Genomic DNA, 24,918 nt, shown 5'->3' on the forward strand with positions numbered 1-24,918 from the left:
AAGTTACTCCAGGTCCTGTGTCGTACTGACACTAAGTTACTCCAGGTTCTGTGTCGTACTGACACTAAGTTACTCCAGGTCCTGTGTCGTACTGGCACTAAGTTACTCCAGGTCCTGTGTCGTACTGGCACTAAGTTACTCCAGGTCCTGTGTCGTACTGACGCTAAGTTACTCCAGGTCCTGTGTCGTACTGACACTAAGTTACTCCAGGTCCTGTGTCGTACTGGCACTAAGTTACTCCAGGTCCTGTGTCGTACTGACACTAAGTTACTCCAGGTCCTGTGTCGTACTGACACTAAGTTACTCCAGGTCCTGTGTCGTACTGGCACTAAGTTACTCCAGGTTCTGTGTCGTACTGACACTAAGTTACTCCAGGTCCTGTGTCGTACTGACACTAAGTTACTCCAGGTCCTGTGTCATACTGACACTAAGTTACTCCAGGTCCTGTGTCGTACTGACACTAAGTTACTCCAGGTCCTGTGTCGTACTGACACTAAGTTACTCCAGGTCCTGTGTCGTACTGACACTAAGTTACTCCAGGTCCTGTGTCGTACTGACACTAAGTTACTCCAGGTCCTGTGTCGTACTGACACTAAGTTACTCCAGGTCCTGTGTCGTACTGACACTAAGTTACTCCAGGTCCTGTGTCGTACTGACACTAAGTTACTCCAGGTCCTGTGTCGTACTGACACTAAGTTACTCCAGGTCCTGTGTCGTACTGACACTAAGTTACTTCAGGTCCTGTGTCATACTGACACTAAGTTACACCAGGTCCTGTGTCATACTGACACTAAGTTACACCAGGTCCTGTGTCGTACTGACACTAAGTTACTCCAGGTCCTGTGTCGTACTGACACTAAGTTACACCAGGTCCTGTGTCGTACTGACACTAAGTTACACCAGGTCCTGTGTCGTACTGACACTAAGTTACACCAGGTCCTGTGTCGTACTGACACTAAGTTACTCCAGGTCCTGTGTCGTACTGACACTAAGTTACACCAGGTCCTGTGTCGTACTGACACTAAGTTACACCAGGTCCTGTGTCGTACTGACACTAAGTTGCTCCAGGTCCTGTGTCATACTGACACTAAGTTACACCAGGTCCTGTGTCGTACTGACACTAAGTTACACCAGGTCCTGTGTCGTACTGACACTAAGTTGCTCCAGGTCCTGTGTCGTACTGACACTAAGTTACACTAGGTCCTGTGTCGTACTGACACTAAGTTACACCAGGTCCTGTGTCGTACTGACACTAAGTTACACCAAGTCCTGTGTCATACTGACACTAAGTTACACCAGGTCCTGTGTCGTACTGACACTAAGTTACACCAGGTCCTGTGTCGTACTGACACTAAGTTGCTCCAGGTCCTGTGTCGTACTGACACTAAGTTACACTAGGTCCTGTGTCGTACTGACACTAAGTTACACCAGGTCCTGTGTCGTACTGACACTAAGTTACACCAGGTCCTGTGTCATACTGACACTAAGTTACACCAGGTCCTGTGTCGTACTGACACTAAGTTACACCAGGTCCTGTGTCGTACTGACACTAAGTTGCTCCAGGTCCTGTGTCGTACTGACACTAAGTTACTCCAGGTCCTGTGTCGTACTGACACTAAGTTACTCCAGGTCCTGTGTCGTACTGACACTAAGTTACTCCAGGTCATGTGTCATGCTGACACTAAGTTACTCCAGGTCCTGTGTCGTACTGACACTAAGTTACTCCAGGTCCTGTGTCGTACTGACACTAAGTTACTCCAGGTCCTGTGTCGTACTGACACTAAGTTACTCCAGGTTCTGTGTCGTACTGACACTAAGTTACTTCCAGACAACCTGGAAGCTTGGTTCACTGCTGTTTGTGCTAGGGCGAATGCCTCAGTTGATGGTCCTCCAAATTAACGGCTTTTGGAGTTATTAACAGTTAATGCCGCCTACTTCCATGTATGTGTATAACTCCAGTCCCCTAACTGCCACAATGGGGCTGCTTGCAGCGCTCATCCACGTGCGTGACTTATGTCCCGAGGGAACCTTCCTCTACTGAAGACCTACGTCAGACGTTTTGACTAATCCTGTGCCGTCTCTTGTTTGTGCTACAACCAAAACTCCTGATCGAAATCACCCGCGGCCGTCGTCCAAAGCTAGCGTCAAGAGTCATTCCCGTAGTACATACAGTACCCAAAGCCAAAGAACCTGCTTTAATTGTGGTTAACGTGGCCATATCATGGTAAATTGTCCTGATAGCCACCCTAAGAGGTGAACATTAAAATGGTATAAATACCGACAGGTTGTTAGGTAAGACAGTTAGGTATCCTTATTTCGAAACGTTTCGCCTACAAAGTAGGCTTCTTCAGTCGAGTACAGAAAAGTTGATAGAAGCAGAAGATACTTGAAGACGATGTAATCAGTCCATCACCCTTAAAGTTTTGAGGTGGTCAGTCCCTCAGTCTGGAGAAGAGCATTGTTCCATAGTATGAAACAATGCATAGTATGAAACAACATATTGTTTCATACTATGGAACAATGCTTTTCTCCAGACTGAGGGACTGACCACCTCAAAACTTTAAGGGTGATGGACTGATTACATCGTCTTCAAGTATCTTCTGCTTCTATCAAACTTTTCTGTACTCGACTGAAGAAGCCTACTGTGTAGGCGAAACGTTTCGAAATAAAGTTACCTAACTGTTGCATATGTGTCTTACCTAACACCCTAAGAGGTGTCGTAATGCTGATGGGTACCAGTCCGATCTGCCTTACTGTACTTATCACAGAATCCATGGTCATGACACATCTGAGTGCAATGCTCTCTACAACCTTCAGTACTCTAGATCCTTCCACGGCCGTTCCAACTGCAGAGCCAGGAGAAGAAATAGGGGTCATGGTTCTCAGACTAACCAGAACCAAGCTCATTCTTCCAATTCGGGGGAATTCGAGCGCCCCAGTCAACCCGTCCCGTGGTGACAGTAGGTGATAATGAGTATACCATCCCTGTTTGATGCCTTAGGTAGCCTTGAGACCGCCGATCCTGTAAATGATGTTACTTCAATCGTCTCTGATGTAGATGATTTTGGGGATGAAGTAGAAAATACCTTTTCTGATGACAACCCTCCTTTTTGTTTGCACATAACTTCCAATGTAACGATAGGCCCTATAGTGCAAGCATCTGTTTATAATGCGCCCGTTCATGTGCTCATGGACTCTGGTGCGCAAGTCAGTATTATCAGGTCTAGTTTGTTTACGGACAAGCAGTTACGATGTGTTCTCCTCGTAGAACCAACTACTGTAACCTCCCTTAGTGGAGTAGCTGGTTCCCTCCTGCGTGTCCGAGGCAAGACTTCCCTCACCTTTTCTATCCAAGGTAGAGACTTTACTGCTGCTTTTCTTGTTGTCGACCAGATTACTTTCCCTGGTGATTTTCTACTGGGATTGACTTCCATTAGAGACTTCCATATTGTGCTCGACCCTTACCGATGGCATGCCCAAATTGATGACTTGATCATAGCATTTTGGGGTTACCAGCTTGGATCCGAGATCTGCCATACTGCCGCAGAGTACGATGTTTGGATTAAGTCCTTGCAAGCCAGTGCATTTTCCAGTAGCATACTCAAGCGGTCAGGCACTGGTAACTCTGTCATTCCCATCTGTGTTCCACCTACACCCTCAGACATGCAAGATAGTGTTCAATTGCCTCAGGTGTCCGAGGACGCTCAGACTGCCTACTTGAACTAGCAGACTTGCCTATCCCTGCAATGTCTGCTAGTCCAAGTAGTAGTTTCTCCACAGGGGATGCCTTGTCGGAAAACGATTACTTGCAACTAGTAATGCCATCTCTTGTTGATGTCACATGCCGTCTGCAGGAAGACGTTTCTGTCGCGGCTAGTGCCCTCACTAGAGTGTCTGTTGTTGTTCCTAGTGTTCCAGATGGTGATAACATCCTAGTTGACAGTGATTCCTGTAAAGTAAAGGGTTTATTTGTTGAGCCATCCTTACATGTTGTAAGAGATAATGAGTTTCATTTCTTGTTGACCTTGTTCACTATCCTTACCCTGTTCAGGTAGAGGATGAGTTGTCACCTGACCAGTGGGTCGGTGCTATTTCTGCCGGGGAGACCTCATCCACTTCACTGGATCAATCTGTTCCACCAGTTGAGGAGAAAGACTTAGCTTCCTCTGACTTCCCAGACGAGGTCAAGTGTTTGTTGACTCTGTTGAACAAATGTTGTAAAGCTATTGCCTTACCAGGCGAGAAGATGGGTATAACGAACTTATTGTCCCATTGTATCCCACTTGAACCTGGTACTAGACCTATCTATATACCTGCGTACAGAATGCCTCATTCCCAAGTTGCTGTCGCAGAAGAAATGATCAATCATATGCTTGATGATGGAGTTATTGCACCTAGCAATTCACCTTGGAATGCGCCCTTGATCCTAGTACCTAAGAAGGATGGTACTTGGCGCCCAGTGATTGACTTTAGGAAGTTAAATGCGAAAACTATTCCAGATTGCTTCCCACTTCCTGTACTTGGTGATCTTTTAAGTAACATCAGAGATAACCAGACCCTGGACTTGTTACAAGGGTTTTGGCAAGTCCCTCTTCACGAGGACAGCCAAGAGTTAACTGCATTCTCCACTCCTACAGGTCATTATCACTTCCTCTGTATGGCCTTTGGGTTACGATCTTCCCCTATCACATTCTCAAGGCTCATGACTAATATCTTTAGAGGTCTCATAGGTAATAGGTAATGCACTTATGGTGTACTTAGATGACGTAATTGTTATGTCTAAAGACGTGGATACACATTTGAAGAGACTTGATGCAGTACATGGTAAGCCTGAAGAAGCCAATTTAAGTTTCTTGGTCACGAAGTCACTCCTAGAGGGGTTACGACTGACCAAAGTAAAGTAACTGCAGTACTAAATTTTCCATCACCCAAAACTGCTGATGCCGTAAGATCCTTTGTGGGCTTAGCAGGTTTTTATAGATCTTTCATTGTCAATTTTTCTTCCATAGCTGCTCCTCTAACTGAGTTGCTTAAGAAATATGCTCCTTTTGTTTGGACCTTCCGTCAAGAAAGAGCATTCCAAACTCTAAGAGAAAAGCTAACATCTGCTCGAATTTTGAAATTTCCAGATTTTTCTAAGCCCTTCTATCTGACAACTGATGCTAGTTCAATTGGCATAGGTGCTGTACTAGCTCAGAAGACTGATGGCAAGTACAACGCAGTTGCATTTGCTAGCCGAGTCCTTTCAAAGGCTGAACGTAATTATACAGTAACTGAACAAGAAGCTTTAGCAATAGTATGGTCTTTAAAGCACTTCCGAGACATTATTTATCAGTACCTTGTTCATGACCTGACAGACCATGCTCCACTGATACCTTTATTCCAGAACAAACAACCTACTGGAAGGTTAGCCAGATGGTCCTTGACTATCCAAGAGTTCAATCCCACCTTTGAACATTTACCTGGCAAGTCAAATGTAGTCGCAGATGCCTTATCGCGACATGTTAGTATAGTAACTGCAGACCCTCCATTTACTGCCGAGGTTGTAAAGAATGCTCAAAGAACAGATCCCATGTGGTCTGGTGTGATTCGATTCCTGCTCCAGGAAGATCTTATTCTGACTGTGAAGCCACCAGCACCCATCAGTGACTTTGTCATGAACCAAGAATTACTGTATTGAACAGCTGAGTTAAGTACCCCAGGCAGAAGGGTATACCAGTTAGTAATTTCAGTCACTAGTGAACGTAGCTCTACAGCTAGTTCATGATGCACCAGGTGTTGCACACCCTGGTATGGATCGTTCTGTGAAACAAGCCAGAATGAAATACTTTTGGCCACGTATGGCAACTGATATTTCCGAGTATGTTAAGAAATGTAGTGTCTGTATGCAACATAAAGGAAATGTCAACGGTCCAAATCCTATCCAGGTGTATCCCACCACGAATGAGCCATGGGAAAGAGTTGCCATAGATCTGTTAACCAATTTTCAATGTTCCATCCAAGGTAACAAGCATCTGTGTGTTATGGTAGATCGTTTCACCAGATATTGTGAGATAGTTCCTATTGCAGATAAGACTGCCGAGACTGTAGCTAAAGCTTTCAAGGAGCGTATAATCTGTAGGCATACCACCCCTAAGTCCCTGGTAACAGATAATGGAGGTGAATTCTGCAATGAGATTCTTGAAAATTTGAGTACCTTCTACAAGATCTCTAAATCCACCATTGTTCCTCATCATCCTGCCAGCAATGGGTTAGCAGAACGAACCAATAAGAAAGTACTTGGTGTCTTGAGAGCCACTCTCAATCCAAATAGTGAAACCTGGAATGAAGTTATACCTGATGTTCAATGTGCCATAAATTCTGCTTACAATGCTTCCATAGGTAACTCTCCATATTATGCGTTATATGGTATAGACAAGTGTTTGCCTTATGAGTTGTTATATTCTGCACCAAAACCCAATTACAACCCTGATGATGTCATAGCAACTTCGTAAGTCAACAGCAGAATTTACAAGAGTAACTAACAGCTGAGCTAAGCTGACCAAAGTTAAAGTGGGTTCGAGAGTAATGCTGACTAACTTCAACAAAACATCCACAATGCCTAAGCTCGATCAAAAGTTTGTTGGTCCTTATCGAGCAGTTGAGCATATCAATGGCAATAAGTATAAAGTTAGAGAAATTAGTACTGGTCAGTATAAGGAATCGCATTTAGATCATATGAAGTTAGTATGAGATGCTGAGGATATTTCTACCCAGACTAATGTGACAGATGCTGACAATCCTCCTGACTCTGTACCCTCTACCTCTAACACTCAGTCAGATGATCAACCTGAATGTCATTATGCTTTGCATACACGACAAGTAATGAGAAACCCCCAAGTATCTTTTGTAGATACTTGTTCATATCTCCCTCATTCAAGGCATGTGTTAGCCATTGCAAAAGAATTCGATCCTCCCAGAAATGATAACCATTCTGCATATGTAAATCTTACCCTCACAGAGTTGGGTTTAAATGTACATAGTCTGTATAATAAGATGATCAAGATAAATGACATTGTCAACTGTGTTTATTTTTAGCTGATCAGTTTTCAGAAAATTTTTTTTGTGTGTTTACGTTCCCTCCGAAGTCTGAGATTTAGCAGTATGACCTGTGCGCGCCTGGTCTGCCTTTGCTGTTAATTACTTTCACCTTTGTAAATATATATTCTTCCTCAGAACCCATAGAGTGCATGAATACAGATCGATCGATCAATTCCACCTTTTATTATACTACGATTTGTTCTTATAATTCGTAATGCATTATGTTAACACCCATTATGATACCACCCATTACGATACCATCCATTAGTTCTAAGTTACATATATGTTTGCTATTGTATAGAATCAGCCCAGAGCCACCTGCTTTCAGCCTATAGCATAGTATGGTATGTCAAGACGACACATGTAACATAACCGAGCTCTCAGCACAGTTGCTGATCCCTTGTATATGTATAAGTTATCTGAGTAGCATAGTTAGTACCATCCATACTTTTACATAGATGACCCCTTGCTAGGCTTATTGGCTAGAATGTGTGACGTCACGTGATGCTGCATGTGAGCGTTGGGCCCTCTGCCTCTTCCTCACTTCACACGTAGACTTACAGGCAACAGGACAAGCTAGGCTGGGCTCCCCTCTCATACTCTGCTATTGTAAGTGTTACCATCCAACAAGTGTGTTTATCTCCAACCATCATATCTCCACGAACCCTCTCAACAAAGTGACTAACACCCAAGGTACCTACTTACTGCTAGGTGAACACTGACAGTAGGTTTAAGGTGATTAACACCGAGGTACTTACTTTCTCCTAGGTGAACACTGACAGCAGGTGTAAGATGACTAACACTCAGGTACCTACTCACTGCTAGATGAACACTGACAGAAGGTGTAAATTGACTAACACCCAGGTACCTACTTACTGCTAGGTGAACACTGACATCAGGTGTAAAGTGACTAACACCCAGGTACCTACTTACTGCTAGGTGAACACTGACAGCAGGTGTATAGTGATTACCACCCAGGCACCTACTTATTGCTAGTTGAACACTGATAAGATTAAGGTGATTAACACCCAGGTACCTATTTACTGCTAGGTGAACACTGACAAGATTAAGGTAATTAACACCCAGGTACCTATTTACTACTAGGTGAACACTGAGAACAGGTGTAAGGTGATTAACACCCAAGTACCTACTTACTGCTAGGTGAACACTGACAGAAGGTGTAAGGTGATTAACACCCAGATACCTATTTACTGCTAGGTGAACAGTGACAGCAGGTGTAAGGTGATTAACACCCAAGTACCTACTTACTGCTAGGTGAACAGTGACAACAGGTATAAGGTGACTAACACCCAGGTACCTACTTACTGCTAGGCGAAAAGTGACAGGATTAAGGTGACTAACACCCAGGTACCTACTTAATTCTAGGTGAAGAGTGACAACAGGTGTAAGTTGACTAACATCAGGGTATCTATTTACTGCTAGGTGAACAGGGGACAACAGGTGTAAAGTGACTAATACCCAGGTACCTACTTACTGCTAGGTGAACAGTGACAGCAGGATTAAGGTGACTAACACCCAGGTACCTACTTACTGCTAAGCAAAGAGTGACAGGATTAAGGTGACTAACACCCAGGTATCTACTTAATGCTAGCGAACAGTGACAGCAGGTGTAAGGTAACTAACACCCAGGTACCTACTTTTTGCTAGGTAAACAAAGGTAGCAGGTTTAAGGTGACTAACATTCAGATACCTATTTACTGCTAGGTGAGCAGTGACAGCAGGTGTAAGGTGACTAACACCAGGTACCTACTTTTTGCTAGACAAAAAGAGGTAGCAGGTGCAATGTGACTAACACGCAGATACCTATTTAATGCTAGGTGAGCAGTGACAGCAGGTGTAAAGTGACTAATACCCAGGTACCTAATTTTTGCTAGATAAAAAGAGTTAGCAGGTGCAAGATGACTAACACCCAGATACCTACTTACATCTAGGCGAAGAGTGACAGGATTAAGGTGACTAACACCCAGGTACCTAATTATTGCTAGATGAAGAGTGACAGTATGTATAAGGTGACTAACACTCAGAAACCTATTTACTGCTAGATGAACACTGACAGCAGGTGTAAGGTGACTAACACCCAGGTACCTACTTACTGCTAAGTGAACAATGACAGCAGCATTAAGATGACTAACACCCAGGTACCTACTTAATGCTAGGTGAACAGAGACAGCAGGTGTAAGGTGACTAACACCTAGGTACCTATGTACTACTAGGTGAACAGGGACATTAGGTGTAAAGTTAAACCAGTGAATAAAGATGATAAAAACCAGGGTTTAAGGAAAATAAAACATTAAAACTACCGGAAATAAAATTCAATTACAAAAATCAAGAGAAAAAAATCATACCCACAATTCTTGAAAAAACATTAAAAAAAAACCAGAGTTTAATAAAAAATAAACCACTATTTTAATCACTGGTCACAAAAAAAACACACACAATAAACCTCACTCAAAAACCAACACTCCGGAACGTTTATTATTGGAACATGACCAGAAAAAACTCTGAAAAAACTCGTAACTGTGTTCCAGTAACTGTGTTCCAGTAACTGTGCTCCAGTAACTGTGTTCCAGTAACTGTGTTCCAGTAACTGTGTTCCAGTAACTGTGTTCCAGTAACTGTGTTCCAGTAACTGTGTTCCAGTAACTGTGTTCCAGTAACTGTGTTCCAGTAACTGTGTTCCAGTAACTGTGTTCCAGTAACTGTGCTCCAGTAACTGTGTTCCAGTAACTGTGTTACAGTAACTGTGTTACAGTAACTGTGCTCCAGTAACTGTGCTCCAGTAACTGTGTTCCAGTAACTGTGTTACAGTAACTGTGTTCCAGTAACTGTGTTCCAGTAACTGTGTTCCAGTAACTGTGTTCCAGTAACTGTGTTCCAGTAACTGTGTTCCAGTAACTGTGTTCCAGTAACTGTGTTCCAGTAACTGAGTTCCAGTAACTGTGCTCCAGTAACTGTGCTCCAGTAACTGTGCTCCAGTAACTGTGTTCCAGTAACTGTGTTCCAGTAACTGTGCTCCAGTAACTGTGCTCCAGTAACTGTGTTCCAGTAACTGTGTTCCAGTAACTGTTTTCCAGTAACTGTGTTCCAGTAACTGTGCTCCAGTAACTGTTCCAGTAACTGTGTTCCAGTAACTGTGTTCCAGTAACTGTGTTCCAGTAACTGTGTTCCAGTAACTGTGTTCCAGTAACTGTGTTCCAGTAACTGTGTTCCAGTAACTGTGTTCCAGTAACTGTGCTCCAGTAACTGTGTTCCAGTAACTGTGTTCCAGTAACTGTGTTCCAGTAACTGTGTTCCAGTAACTGTGTTCCAGTAACTGTGTTCCAGTAACTGTGTTCCAGTAACTGTGCTCCAGTAACTGTGCCCCAGTAACTGTGTTCCAGTAACTGTGTTCCAGTAACTGTGCCCCAGGAACTGTGTTCCAGTAACTGTGTTTCAGTAACTGTGTTCCAGTAACTGTGTTCCAGTAACTGTGTTCCAGTAACTGTGTTCCAGTAACTGTGTTCCAGTAACTGTGTTCCAGTAACTGTGTTCCAGTAACTGTGTTCCAGTAACTGTGTTCCAGTAACTGTGTTCCAGTAACTGTGTTCCAGTAACTGTGTTCCAGTAACTGTGCTCCAGTAACTGTGCTCCAGTAACTGTGTTCCAGTAACTGTGTTCCAGTAACTGTGTTACAGTAACTGTGCTCCAGTAACTGTGCTCCAGTAACTGTGTTCCAGTAACTGTGTTCCAGTAACTGTGTTCCAGTAACTGTGCTCCAGTAACTGTGTTACAGTAACTGTGTTACAGTAACTGTGCTCCAGCAACTGTGTTCCAGTAACTGTGTTCCAGTAACTGTGCTCCAGTAACTGTGTTCCAGTAACAGTGCTCCAGTAACTGTGCTCCAGTAACTGTGTTCCAGTAACTGTGCTCCAGTAACTGTGTTCCAGTAACTGTGCTCCAGTAACTGTGTTCTAGTAACTGTGCTCCAGTAACTGTGTTCCAGTAACTGTGTTCCAGTAACTGTGCTAGAGTAACTGTGCTCCAGTAACTGTGTTCCAGTAACTGTGTTCCAGTAACTGTGCTAGAGTAACTGTGCTCCAGTAACTGTGTTCCAGTAACTGTGTTCCAGTAACTGTGTTCCAGTAACTGTGTTCCAGTAACTGTGCTCCAGTAACTGTGTTACAGTAACTGTGTTCCAGTAACTGTGCTCCAGTAACTGTGTTCCAATAACTGTGCTCCAGTAACTGTGCTCCAGTAACTGTGCTCCAGTAACTGTGTTCCAGTAACTGTGCTCCAGTAACTGTGCTCCAGTAACTGTGCTCCAGTAACTGTGCTCCAGTAACTGTGCTCCAGTAACTGTGCTCCAGTAACTGTGTTCCAGTAACTGTGTTCCAGTAACTGTGCTCCAGTAACTGTGCTCCAGTAACTGTGTTCCAGTAACTGTGCTCCAGTAACTGTGCTCCAGTAACTGTGTTCCAGTAACTGTGCTCCAGTAACTGTGCTCCAGTAACTGTGTTCCAGTAACCGTGTTCCAGTAACTGTGCTCCAGTAACTGTGCTCCAGTAACTGTGTTCCAGTAACTGTGCTCCAGTAACTGTGTTCCAGTAACTGTGCTCCAGTAACTGTGCTCCAGTAACTGTGCTCCAGTAACTGTGCTCCAGCAACTGTGTTCCAGTAACTGTGTTCCAGTAACTGTGTTCCAGTAACTGTGCTCCAGTAACTGTGTTCCAGTAACTGTGCTCCAGTAACTGTGTTCCAGTAACTGTGCTCCAGTAACTGTGTTCCAGTAACTGTGCTCCAGTAACTGTGTTCCAGTAACTGTGTTCCAGTAACTGTGTTCCAGTAACTGTGCTCCAGTAACTGTGCTCCAGTAACTGTGCTCCAGTAACTGTGTTCCAGTAACTGTGTTCCAGTAACTGTGCTCCAGTAACTGTGCTCCAGTAACTGTGCTCCAGTAACTGTGCTCCAGTAACTGTGCTCCAGTAACTGTGTTCCAGAAACTGTGTTCCAATAACTGTGCTCCAGTAACTATGCTCCAGTAACTGTGCTCCAGTAACTGTGTTCCAGAAACTGTGTTCCAATAACTGTGCTCCAGTAACTGTGCTCCAGTAACTGTGCTCCAGTAACTGTGTTCCAGTAACTGTGCTCCAGTAACTGTGCTCCAGTAACTGTGCTCCAGTAACTGTGTTCCAGAAACTGTGTTCCAATAACTGTGCTCCAGTAACTGTGCTCCAGTAACTATGCTCCAGTAACTGTGCTCCAGTAACTGTGCTCCAGTAACTGTGCTCCAGTAACTGTGCTCCAGTAACTGTGCTCCAGTAACTGTGTTCCAGTAACTGTGTTCCAGTAACTGTGTTCCAGTAACTGTGTTCCAGTAACTGTGTTCCAGTAACTGTGCTCCAGTAACTGTGCTCCAGTAACTGTGCTCCAGTAACTGTGCTCCAGTAACTGTGCTCCAGTAACTGTGCTCCAGTAACTGTGCTCCAGTAACTGTGCTCCAGTAACTTTGCTCCAGTAACTGTGCTCCAGTAACTATGCTCCAGTAACTGTGCTCCAGTAACTGTTCTTCAGTAACTGTGCTCCAAGAACTGTGCCCAAGTAACTGTGCTCCAGTAACTGTGCCCAAGTAACTGTGCTCCAGTAACTGTGCTCCAGTAACTGTGCTCCGCTAACTGTGCTCCAGTAACTGTGCCCCAGTAACTGTGCTCCAGTAACTGTGCTCCAGTAACTGTGCTACAGTAACTGTGCTCCAGTAACTGTGCCCCAGTAACTGTGCCCCAGTAACTGTGCTCCAGTAACTGTGCTCCAGTAACTGTGCTCCAGTAACTGTGCTCCAGTAACTGTGCCCCAGTAACTGTGCCCCAGTAACTGTGCCCCAGTAACTGTGCTCCAGTAACTGTGCTCCAGTAGCTGTGTTCCAGTAACTGTGCTCCAGTAACTGTGCTCCAGTAGCTGTGTTCCAGTAACTGTGCCCCAGTAACTGTGCCCCAGTAACTGTGCCCCAGTAACTGTGCTCCAGTAACTGTGCTCCAGTAACTGTGTTCCAGTAACTGTGCTCCAGTAACTGTGCTCCAGTAACTGTGCTCCAGTAACTGTGCCCCAGTAACTGTGCTCCAGTAGCTGTGCCCCAGAAATTGTGCTCCAGTAACTGTGCTCCAGTAACTGCGCTCCAGTAACTGTGCCCCAGTAACTGTGCTCCAGTAGCTGTGCCCCAGAAATTGTGCTCCAGTAACTGTGCTCCAGTAACTGTGCTCCAGTAACTGTGCTCCAGTAACTGTGATCCAGTAACTGTGCTCCAGTAACTGTGCCCCAGTAACTGTGCTCCAGTAACTGTGCTCCAGTAACTGTGTTCCAGTAACTGTGTTCCAGTAACTGTGTTACAGTAACTGTGTTCCAGTAACTGTGTTCCAGTAACTGTGTTCCAGTAACTGTGTTCCAGTAACTGTGTTCCAGTAACTGTGCTCCAGTAACTGTGCCCCAGTAACTGTGTTCCAGTAACTGTGTTCCAGTAACTGTGCCCCAGGAACTGTGTTCCAGTAACTGTGTTTCAGTAACTGTGTTCCAGTAACTGTGTTCCAGTAACTGTGTTCCAGTAACTGTGTTCCAGTAACTGTGTTCCAGTAACTGTGTTCCAGTAACTGTGTTCCAGTAACTGTGTTCCAGTAACTGTGTTCCAGTAACTGTGTTCCAGTAACTGTGTTACAGTAACTGTGCTCCAGTAACTGTGCTCCAGTAACTGTGTTCCAGTAACTGTGTTCCAGTAACTGTGTTACAGTAACTGTGCTCCAGTAACTGTGCTCCAGTAACTGTGTTCCAGTAACTGTGTTCCAGTAACTGTGTTCCAGTAACTGTGCTCCAGTAACTGTGTTACAGTAACTGTGTTACAGTAACTGTGCTCCAGCAACTGTGTTCCAGTAACTGTGTTCCAGTAACTGTGCTCCAGTAACTGTGTTCCAGTAACAGTGCTCCAGTAACTGTGCTCCAGTAACTGTGTTCCAGTAACTGTGCTCCAGTAACTGTGTTCCAGTAACTGTGCTCCAGTAACTGTGTTCTAGTAACTGTGCTCCAGTAACTGTGTTCCAGTAACTGTGTTCCAGTAACTGTGCTAGAGTAACTGTGCTCCAGTAACTGTGTTCCAGTAACTGTGTTCCAGTAACTGTGCTAGAGTAACTGTGCTCCAGTAACTGTGTTCCAGTAACTGTGTTCCAGTAACTGTGTTCCAGTAACTGTGTTCCAGTAACTGTGCTCCAGTAACTGTGTTACAGTAACTGTGTTCCAGTAACTGTGCTCCAGTAACTGTGTTCCAATAACTGTGCTCCAGTAACTGTGCTCCAGTAACTGTGCTCCAGTAACTGTGTTCCAGTAACTGTGCTCCAGTAACTGTGCTCCAGTAACTGTGCTCCAGTAACTGTGCTCCAGTAACTGTGCTCCAGTAACTGTGCTCCAGTAACTGTGTTCCAGTAACTGTGTTCCAGTAACTGTGCTCCAGTAACTGTGCTCCAGTAACTGTGTTCCAGTAACTGTGCTCCAGTAACTGTGCTCCAGTAACTGTGTTCCAGTAACTGTGCTCCAGTAACTGTGCTCCAGTAACTGTGTTCCAGTAACCGTGTTCCAGTAACTGTGCTCCAGTAACTGTGCTCCAGTAACTGTGTTCCAGTAACTGTGCTCCAGTAACTGTGTTCCAGTAACTGTGCTCCAGTAACTGTGCTCCAGTAACTGTGCTCCAGTAACTGTGCTCCAGCAACTGTGTTCCAGTAACTGTGTTCCAGTAACTGTGTTCCAGTAACTGTGCTCCAGTAACTGTGTTCCAGTAACTGTGCTCCAGTAACTGTGTTCCAGTAACTGTGCTCCAGTAACTGTGTTCCAGTAACTGTGCTCCAGTAACTGTGTTCCAGTAACTGTGTTCCAGTAACTGTGTTCCAGTAACTGTGCTCCAGTAACTGTGCTCTAGTAACTGTGCTCCAGTAACTGTGTTCCAGTAACTGTGTTCCAGTAACTGTGCTCCAGTAACTGTGCTCCAGTAACTGTGCTCCAGTAACTGTGCTCCAGTAACTGTGCTCCAGTAACTGTGTTCCAGAAACTGTGTTCCAATAACTGTGCTCCAGTAACTATGCTCCAGTAACTGTGCTCCACTAACTGTGTTCCAGAAACTGTGTTCCAATAACTGTGCTCCAGTAACTGTGCTCCAGTAACTGTGCTCCAGTAACTGTGTTCCAGTAACTGTGCTCCAGTAACTGTGCTCCAGTAACTGTGCTCCAGTAACTGTGTTCCAGAAACTGTGTTCCAATAACTGTGCTCCAGTAACTGTGCTCCAGTAACTATGCTCCAGTAACTGTGCTCCAGTAACTGTGCTCCAGTAACTGTGCTCCAGTAACTGTGCTCCAGTAACTGTGCTCCAGTAACTGTGTTCCAGTAACTGTGTTCCAGTAACTGTGTTCCAGTAACTGTGTTCCAGTAACTGTGTTCCAGTAACTGTGCTCCAGTAACTGTGCTCCAGTAACTGTGCTCCAGTAACTGTGCTCCAGTAACTGTGCTCCAGTAACTGTGCTCCAGTAACTGTGCTCCAGTAACTGTGCTCCAGTAACTTTGCTCCGGTAACTGTGCTCCAGTAACTATGCTCCAGTAACTGTGCTCCAGTAACTGTTCTTCAGTAACTGTGCTCCAAGAACTGTGCCCAAGTAACTGTGCTCCAGTAACTGTGCCCAAGTAACTGTGTTCCAATAACTGTGCTCCAGTAACTGTGCTCCGCTAACTGTGCTCCAGTAACTGTGCCCCAGTAACTGTGCTCCAGTAACTGTGCTCCAGTAACTGTGCTACAGTAACTGTGCTCCAGTAACTGTGCCCCAGTAACTGTGCCCCAGTAACTGTGCTCCAGTAACTGTGCTCCAGTAACTGTGCTCCAGTAACTGTGCTCCAGTAACTGTGCCCCAGTAACTGTGCCCCAGTAACTGTGCCCCAGTAACTGTGCTCCAGTAACTGTGCTCCAGTAGCTGTGTTCCAGTAACTGTGCTCCAGTAACTGTGCTCCAGTAGCTGTGTTCCAGTAACTGTGCCCCAGTAACTGTGCCCCAGTAACTGTGCCCCAGTAACTGTGCTCCAGTAACTGTGCTCCAGTAACTGTGTTCCAGTAACTGTGCTCCAGTAACTGTGCTCCAGTAACTGTGCTCCAGTAACTGTGCCCCAGTAACTGTGCTACAGTAGCTGTGCCCCAGAAATTGTGCTCCAGTAACTGTGCTCCAGTAACTGCGCTCCAGTAACTGTGCCCCAGTAACTGTGCTCCAGTAGCTGTGCCCCAGAAATTGTGCTCCAGTAACTGTGCTCCAGTAACTGTGCTCCAGTAACTGTGCTCCAGTAACTGTGATCCAGTAACTGTGCTCCAGTAACTGTGCCCCAGTAACTGTGCTCCAGTAACTGTGCTCCAGTAACTGTGTTCCAGTAACTGTGTTCCAGTAACTGTGTTACAGTAACTGTGTTCCAGTAACTGTGTTCCAGTAACTGTGTTCCAGTAACTGTGTTACAGTAACTGTGCTCCAGTAACTGTGTTCCAGTAACTGTGTTCCAGTAACTGTGTTACAGTAACTGTGTTCCAGTAACTGTGTTCCAGTAACTGTGTTCCAGTAACTGTGTTACAGTAACTGTGCTCCAGTAACTGTGTTACAGTAACTGTGTTCCAGTAACTGTGTTCCAGTAACTGTGTTCCAGTAACTGTGTTACAGTAACTGTGCTCCAGTAACTGTGCTCCAGTAACTGTGCTCCAGTAACTGTGTTCCAGTAACCGTGCCCCAGTAACTGTGTTCCAGTAACCGTGCCCCAGTAACTGTGCCCCAGTAACTGTGCTCCAGTAACCGTGCCCCAGTAACTGTGCCCCAGTAACTGTGCCCCAGTAACTGTGCTCCAGTAGCTGTGCCCCAGAAATTGTGCTCCAGTAACTGTGCTCCAGTAACTGTGCTCCAGTAACTGTGCCCCAGTAACTGTGCTCCAGTAACTGTGCCCCAGTAACTGTGCCCCAGTAACTGTGCCCCAATAACTGTGCTCCAGTAGCTGTGCTACAATAACTGTGCTCCAGTAACTGTGCTCCAGTAACTGTGCTCCAGTAACTGTGCTCCAGTAACTGTGCTCCAGTAACTGTGCTCCAGTAACTGTGCCCCAGTAACTGTGCCCCAGTAACTGTGCTCCAATAACTGTGCTCCAATAACTGTGCTCCAGTAACTGTGCTTCAGTAACTGTGCTTCAGTAACTGTGCTCCAGTAACTGTGCTCCAGTAACTGTGCTCCAGTAACTGTGCCCCAGTAACTGTGCCCCAGTAACTGTGCCCCAGTAACTGTGCCCCAGTAACTGTGCTCCAGTAACTGTGCTCCAGTAACTGTGCCCCAGTAACTGTGCTCCAGTAACTGTGCTCCAGTAACTGTGCTCCAGTAACTGTGCTCCAGTAACTGTGCTCCAGTAACTGTGCCCCAGTAACTGTGCTCCAGTAACTGTGCTCCAGTAACTGTGCCCCAGTAACTGTGCTCCAGTAACTGTGCTCCAGTAACTGTGCTCCAGTAACTGTGCTCCAGTAACTGTGCTCCAGTAACTGTGCCCCAGTAACTGTGCTCCAGTAACTGTGCTCCAGTAACTGTGTTCCAGTAACTGTGCTCCAGTAACTGTGCTCCAATAACTGTGCTCCAGTAACTGTGCTCCAGTAACTGTGCTCCAGTAACTGTCCTCCAGTAACTGTGCTCCAATAACTTTGCTCCAATAACTGTGCTCCAATAACTGTGCTCCAATAACTGTGCTCCAGTAACTGTGCCCCAGTAACTGTGCTCCAGTAACTGTGCTCCAGTAACTGTGCTCCAGTAACTGTCCTCCAGTAACTGTGCTCCAATAACTTTGCTCCAATAACTGTGCTCCAATAACTGTGCTCCAGTAACTGTACCCAAGTAACTGTGCTTCAGTAACTGTGCTCCAATAACTGTGCTCCAATAACTTTGCTCCAATAACTGTACTTCAGTAACTGTGCTCCAGTAACTGTTCTCCAGTAACTGTGCTCCAGTAACTGTGCTCCAGTAACTGTGCTCCAGTAACTGTGCTCCAGTAACTTTAGAATTAGAATCCTAAACCCAAGCATCACTTTCAAAATCAAAATTCCGTGCATGTGCCATTAGATTTAGAAGCAAAAATCCACACACGTTTAAAAACACACAATTTTGAGGACTTTTTAGATTTAAAGGATAAAAACCAGAGTTAAACCCACGGCAAGTGACCAGACTGTTGGTGCTCCTTGAACTCGTCCTCTGAGATGGAGGTGAAAGGGGCCCGGGCGCTGCAACACAATAATAATAATAATAATAATAATAATAATAATAATAATAATAATAATAATAATAATAATAATAATAATAATAATAATAATAATAATAATAAATCATTCCCATTTGTTTAGCTTTATATAGTTTATGAGAATCATACTAGTGGTACAATTATTGTAGATACAATCATACTAGGAGATACAATCATACTAGTGATACAATTATTGTAGATACAATCATACTAGGAGATACAATCATACTAGTGATACAATTATTGTAGATACAATCATACTAGGAGATACAATCATACTAGGAGATACAATCATACTAGTGATACAACAACACTAGGAGATACAGTCATACTAGTAGATACAATCATACTAGGAGATACAATCATACTAGGAGATACAATCATACTAGGAGATACAATCATACTAGGAGATACAATCATACTAGTGATACAATTATTGTAGATACAATCATACTAGGAGATACAATCATACTAGTGATACAATTATTGTAGATACAATCATACTAGGAGATACAATCATACTAGGAGATACAATCATACTAGTGATACAACAACACTAGGAGATACAGTCATACTAGTAGATACAATCATACTAGGAGATACAATCATACTAGGAGATACAATCATACTAGGAGATACAATCATACTAGGAGATACAATCATACTACTGAAACAACCACACTAGGAGATACAGTCATACTAGGAGATACAATCATACTAGGAGATACAATCATACTAGGAGATACAATCATACTAGGAGATACAATCATACTAGGAGATACAATCATACTAGGAGATACAATCATACTACTGAAACAACCACACTAGGAGATACAGTCATACTATGAGATACAATCATACTAGGAGATACAATCATACTAGGAGATACAATCATACTAGGAGATACAATCATACTAGGAGATACAATCATACTAGGAGATACAATCATACTAGGAGATACAATCATACTAGTACACAATCATACTAATAGATACAATCATACTAGGAGATACAATCATACTAGTAGACACAACCATACTAGTAGACACAACCATACTAGTAGACACAACCATACTAGTAGACACAACCATACTAGTAGACACAACCATACTAGTAGACACAACCATACTAGTAGACACAACCATACTAGGAGATACAATCATACTAATAGACACAACCATACTAGGAGATACAATCATACTAATAGACACAACCATACTAGGAGATACAATCATACTAATAGACACAACCATACTAGTAGACACAACCATACTAGAAGATACAATCATACTAGTAGACACAACCATACTAGTAGACACAACCATACTAGTAGACACAACCATACTAGTAGACACAACCATACTAGGAGATACAATTATACTAATAGACACAACCATACTAGGAGATACAATCATACTAATAGACACAACCATACTAGTAGACACAACCATACTAGAAGATACAATCATACTAGTAGACACAACCATACTAGTAGACACAACCATACTAGTAGACACAACCATACTAGTAGACACAACCATACTAGGAGATACAATCATACTAGTAGACACAACCACACTAGGAGATACAATCACACTATTAGACACAATCATACTAGTAGACACAACCATACTAAGAGATACAATCATACTAGTAGATACAATCACTGCAGTAGATACAATCACTAGTAGATACAATCATACTAGCAGATAAATCATACTAGATACAATCATACTAGTAGACACAATCATACTAGCAGACACAATCAAACTAGTAGATACAACCATACTAATAGACACAATCATTCTAGTAGATACAATCATACTAGTAGATACAATCATACTAGATACAATCATACTAGTAGACACAATCGTACTAGCAGACACAATCAAACTAGTAGATACAACCATACTAATAGACACAATCATTCTAGTAGATACAATCATACTAGTAGATACAATCATACTAGTAGATACAATCATGGTAGTAGATACAATCATACTAGTAACAGAACCATCCTTGTAGGTACATTAATCTTGGTAGTTACAATCAACCTTGTAAATACAATCACCCTTGTAGATACAATGAACCTTGTAGATACAATCATACTAGATATAATCATACTAGTAGATACAGTCCTACTAGTAGACACAATCATACTAGCAGATACAATCATACTAGTAGACAATCATACTAGACACATACTAGTAGACACAACCATACTAGGAGACACAATCATACTAGTATATAAATCATACTAGATACAATCATACTAGTAGATACAATCATACTAGTAGATACAATCATACTAGTAGATACAATCATACTAGTGATACAATCATGCTAGTGATACAACCATCCTTGTATGTACATTCATCCTGGTAGTTACAATCCACGTTGTAGATACAATCATCCTTGTAAATACAATCATCCTTGTTGATACAATACTAGGAGATACAATCATTCTAGTAAATACAATCATACTAGTAGACAATCATACTAGACACAATCATACTAGGAGATACAATCATGTAGTCTGGTATAACCAGGGTGAGGCTCGGTAACAATCATCAGGTGTATGATAACTTCAGTAAGTTGTGTTATCATCATCCTTAGCATCAGGTAGACACTCGCCCGACTCATCTCAGTTAACTTCAGTTACTGAAAGTCCCCCGGGCCAAATTCTGGCAGGGTGGGGCACAGAAATCGGCTCGTCAACACCTGCAGTAGTTAATACTGTCTTTAATTTTCGTGATGGTGTGCCAGGTCTAAATTACAATGTGAGTTTATGGGTGAGTGAGTTGGGTAGTGCTGCTAGGATAACAGGAGGTGGCAGAGTGAAGGTCAACTTAGCTATAGTGCTATTTTCTATATCTTCCTAGCATGGCACTGTCTGCACTATACAGTGAGTTATTCTACAGTGCTATTAGCTGGCACTGTATAACAATCTGCAGGAGATGATCTTACTCCCAACCCTTCAGGCAACACAGGCATCATCACACTCCCTCAACCCTGACATTCCTCTCCAGGCAACACGGGTATCATCACACCCCGCAGCCCAGACTTTGGTCTCCAGGCAACACGGGTATCATCACACCCCCCAGCCCAGACTTTGGTCTCCAGGCAACACGGGTATCATCACACCCCCCAGCCCAGGCTGTGGTCTCCAGGCAACACGGGTATCATCACACCCCCCAGCCCAGACTTTGGTCTCAAGGCAACACGGGTATCATCACACCCCCCAGCCCAGACTTTGGTCTCCAGGCAACACGGGTATCATCACACCCCCCAGCCCAGACTTTGGTCTCAAGGCAACACGGGTATCATCACACCCCCCAACCCAGACTTTGGTCTCCAGGCAACACGGGTATCATCACACCCCCCAGCCCAGACTTTGGTCTCAAGGCAACACGGGTATCATCACACCCCCCAACCCAGACTTTGGTCTCCAGGCAACACGGGTATCATCACACCCCCCAGCCCAGACTTTGGTCTCCAGGCAACACGGGTATCATCACACCCCCCAACCCAGACTTTGGTCTCCAGGTAACACGGGTATCATCACACCCCGCAGCCCAGACTTTGGTCTCCAGGCAACACGGGTATCATCACACCCCGCAGCCCAGACTTTGGTCTCCAGGCAACACGGGTATCATCACACCTCGCAGCCCAGACTTTGGTCTCCAGGCAACACGGGTATCATCACACCCCCCAGCCCAGACTTTGGTCTCCAGGCAACACGGGTATCATCACACCCCCCAGCCCAGACTTTGGTCTCCAGGCAACACGGGTATCATCACACCTCGCAGCCCAGACTTTGGTCTCCAGGCAACACGGGTATCATCACACCCCGCAGCCCAGACTTTGGTCTCCAGGCAACACGGTTATCATCACACCTCGCAGCCCAGACTTTGGTCTCCAGGCAACACGGGTATCATCACACCTCGCAGCCCAGACTTTGGTCTCCAGGCAACACGGGTATCATCACACCCCCCAGCCCAGACTTTGGTCTCAAGGCAACACGGGTATCATCACACCACGCAGCCCAGACTTTGGTCTCCAGGCAACACGGGTATCATCACACCCCCCAACCCAGACTTTGGTCTCCAGGCAACACGGGTATCATCACACCCCGCAGCCCAGACTTTGGTCTCCAGGCAACACGGGTATCATCACACCCCCAGCCCAGACTTTGGTCTCCAGGCAACACGGGTATCATCACACCCCGCAGCCCAGACTTTGGTCTCCAGGCAACACGGGTATCATCACACCCCGCAGCCCAGACTTTGGTCTCTAGGCAACACGGGTATCATCACACCCCCCAGCCCAGACTTTGGTCTCCAGGCAACACGGGTATCATCACACCCCCAGCCCAGACTTTGGTCTCTAGGCAACACGGGTATCATCACACCCCGCAGCCCAGACTTTGGTCTCCAGGCAACACGGGTATCATCACACCCCACAGCCCAGACTTTGGTCTCCAGGCAACACGGGTATCATCACACCCCGCAGCCCAGACTTTGGTCTCCAGGCAACACGGGTATCATCACACCCCCCAACCCAGACTTTGGTCTCCAGGCAACACGGGTATCATCACACCCCCCAGCCCAGACTTTGGTCTCCAGGCAACACGGGTATCATCACACCCCCAACCCAGACTTTGGTCTCCAGGCAACACGGGTATCATCACATCCCCCCAACCCAGACTTTGGTCTCCAGGCAACACGGGTATCATCACATCCCCCCAGCCCAGACTTTGGTCTCCAGGCAACACGGGTATCATCACATCCCCCCAACCCAGACTTTGGTCTCCAGGCAACACGGGTATCATCACACCCTCCAACCCAGACTTTGGTCTCCAGGCAACACGGGTATCATCACACCCTCCAACCCAGACTTTGGTCTCCAGGCAACACGGATATCATCACACCCCCCAACCCAGACTTTGGTCTCCAGGCAACACGGGTATCATCACATCCCCCCAACCCAGACTTTGGTCTCCAGGCAACACGGGTATCATCACACCCCCCCACCCAGACGTTGGTCTCCAGGCAACACGGGTATCATCACACCCCCCAACCCAGACTTTGGTCTCCAGGCAACACGGGTATCATCACACCCCCCAACCCAGACTTTGGTCTCCAGGCAACACGGGTATCATCACATCCCCCCAACCCAGACTTTGGTCTCCAGGCAACACGGATATCATCACACCCCCCAACCCAGACTTTGGTCTCCAGGCAACACGGGTATCATCACATCCCCCCAACCCAGACTTTGGTCTCCAGGCAACACGGGTATCATCACACCCCCCAACCCAGACTTTGGTCTCCAGGCAACACGGGTATCATCACACCCCCCAACCCAGACTTTGGTCTCCAGGCAACACGGGTATCATCACACCCCCCAACCCAGACTTTGGTCTCCAGGCAACACGGGTATCATCACACCCCCCAACCCAGACTTTGGTCTCCACGCAACACGGGTATCATCACATCCCCCCAACCCAGACTTTGGTCTCCAGGCAACACGGGTATCATCACACCCCCCAACCCAGACGTTGGTCTCCAGGCAACACGGGGATCATCACACCCCCCAACCCCGACTTTGGTCTCCAGGCAACACGGTTATCATCACACCCCCCAACCCAGACTTTGGTCTCCAGGCAACACGGGTATCATCACACCCCCCAACCCAGACTTTGGTCTCCAGGCAACACGGGTATCATCACACCCCCCAACCCAGACTTTGGTCTCCAGGCAACACGGGTATCATCACATCCCCCCAACCCAGACTTTGGTCTCCAGGCAACACGGGTATCATCACATCCACCCAACCCAGACTTTGGTCTCCAGGCATCACTGGAACCATCACACCCCCACCCCAATTTAGTCTTGGGTGGGGGTGTGACATCTATACTTCATAAATGTCACATTTACAGAATGGGACATGTATGGAGTATAGACATCTCCATAAAATATAAGAAGGTCTTTTTATTAAGCTTCCTTCCTGGTTTTGTAACAGTTTGTCAGAGTAAGTTAGTCCAGTTATCCTTTAAAATTAAGAGTCTTTCCATTAGAGCTTCGGGATCACAACTGGCTGAGAATTTTAATAACAAATGTGTGTAGATGTTAATATTTTAACTCATCGGCCGTCTCCCACCAAGGCAGGGTGGCTCGAAAAAGAAAAACTTTCACCATTCACTCCATCACTCTTCAGAGTGCAGACACTGTACTTCCCATGTCCAGGACTCAAGTCCGGTCTGCCGGTCTCCCTGAATCCCGTCATAAATATTACCTTGATCATTTAATATATTTGATATAATCAAGAAGGTCCTACACTACTCTGAGTATAACTTGGTATAATTATATATTATAGTTATCTTCTACATATAATCGTATAGTGCTATTTGTATATTTAATAACTGTACTACTTGTAAGTACCGTCTGGTACGTTGTTTAGATGAGATGTGTTCAAAGAATAACAGTGTGTGTGTGCGCGCACGCTCAGTAATTCTTGG

General features: G+C 45.1%; 1 protein-coding gene across 8 annotated transcripts in view; it reads right to left on the reverse strand.

The window, feature by feature from the left end:
* The window catches only part of LOC128684243 (voltage-gated potassium channel subunit beta-1), a 621,311-nt gene that overhangs the window by 99,040 nt on the left and 497,353 nt on the right, over window positions 1–24,918 (reverse strand). For 7 of the 8 annotated variants that reach the window (XM_070093873.1, XM_070093861.1, XM_070093853.1 and 4 more), the window contains one exon: window positions 18,313–18,381. The exons of the other annotated variant lie outside the window; for it this stretch is intronic. In XM_070093873.1, the coding sequence (XP_069949974.1) occupies window positions 18,313–18,381 (69 nt within the window). The remainder of the gene's footprint in view (window positions 1–18,312; window positions 18,382–24,918) is intronic. 8 annotated transcript variants of the gene reach the window in all.

Source organism: Cherax quadricarinatus, chromosome 4, assembly GCF_038502225.1.
Source record: "Cherax quadricarinatus isolate ZL_2023a chromosome 4, ASM3850222v1, whole genome shotgun sequence".
In the NCBI taxonomy this organism is placed as follows: Eukaryota; Metazoa; Arthropoda; class Malacostraca; order Decapoda; family Parastacidae; genus Cherax; species Cherax quadricarinatus.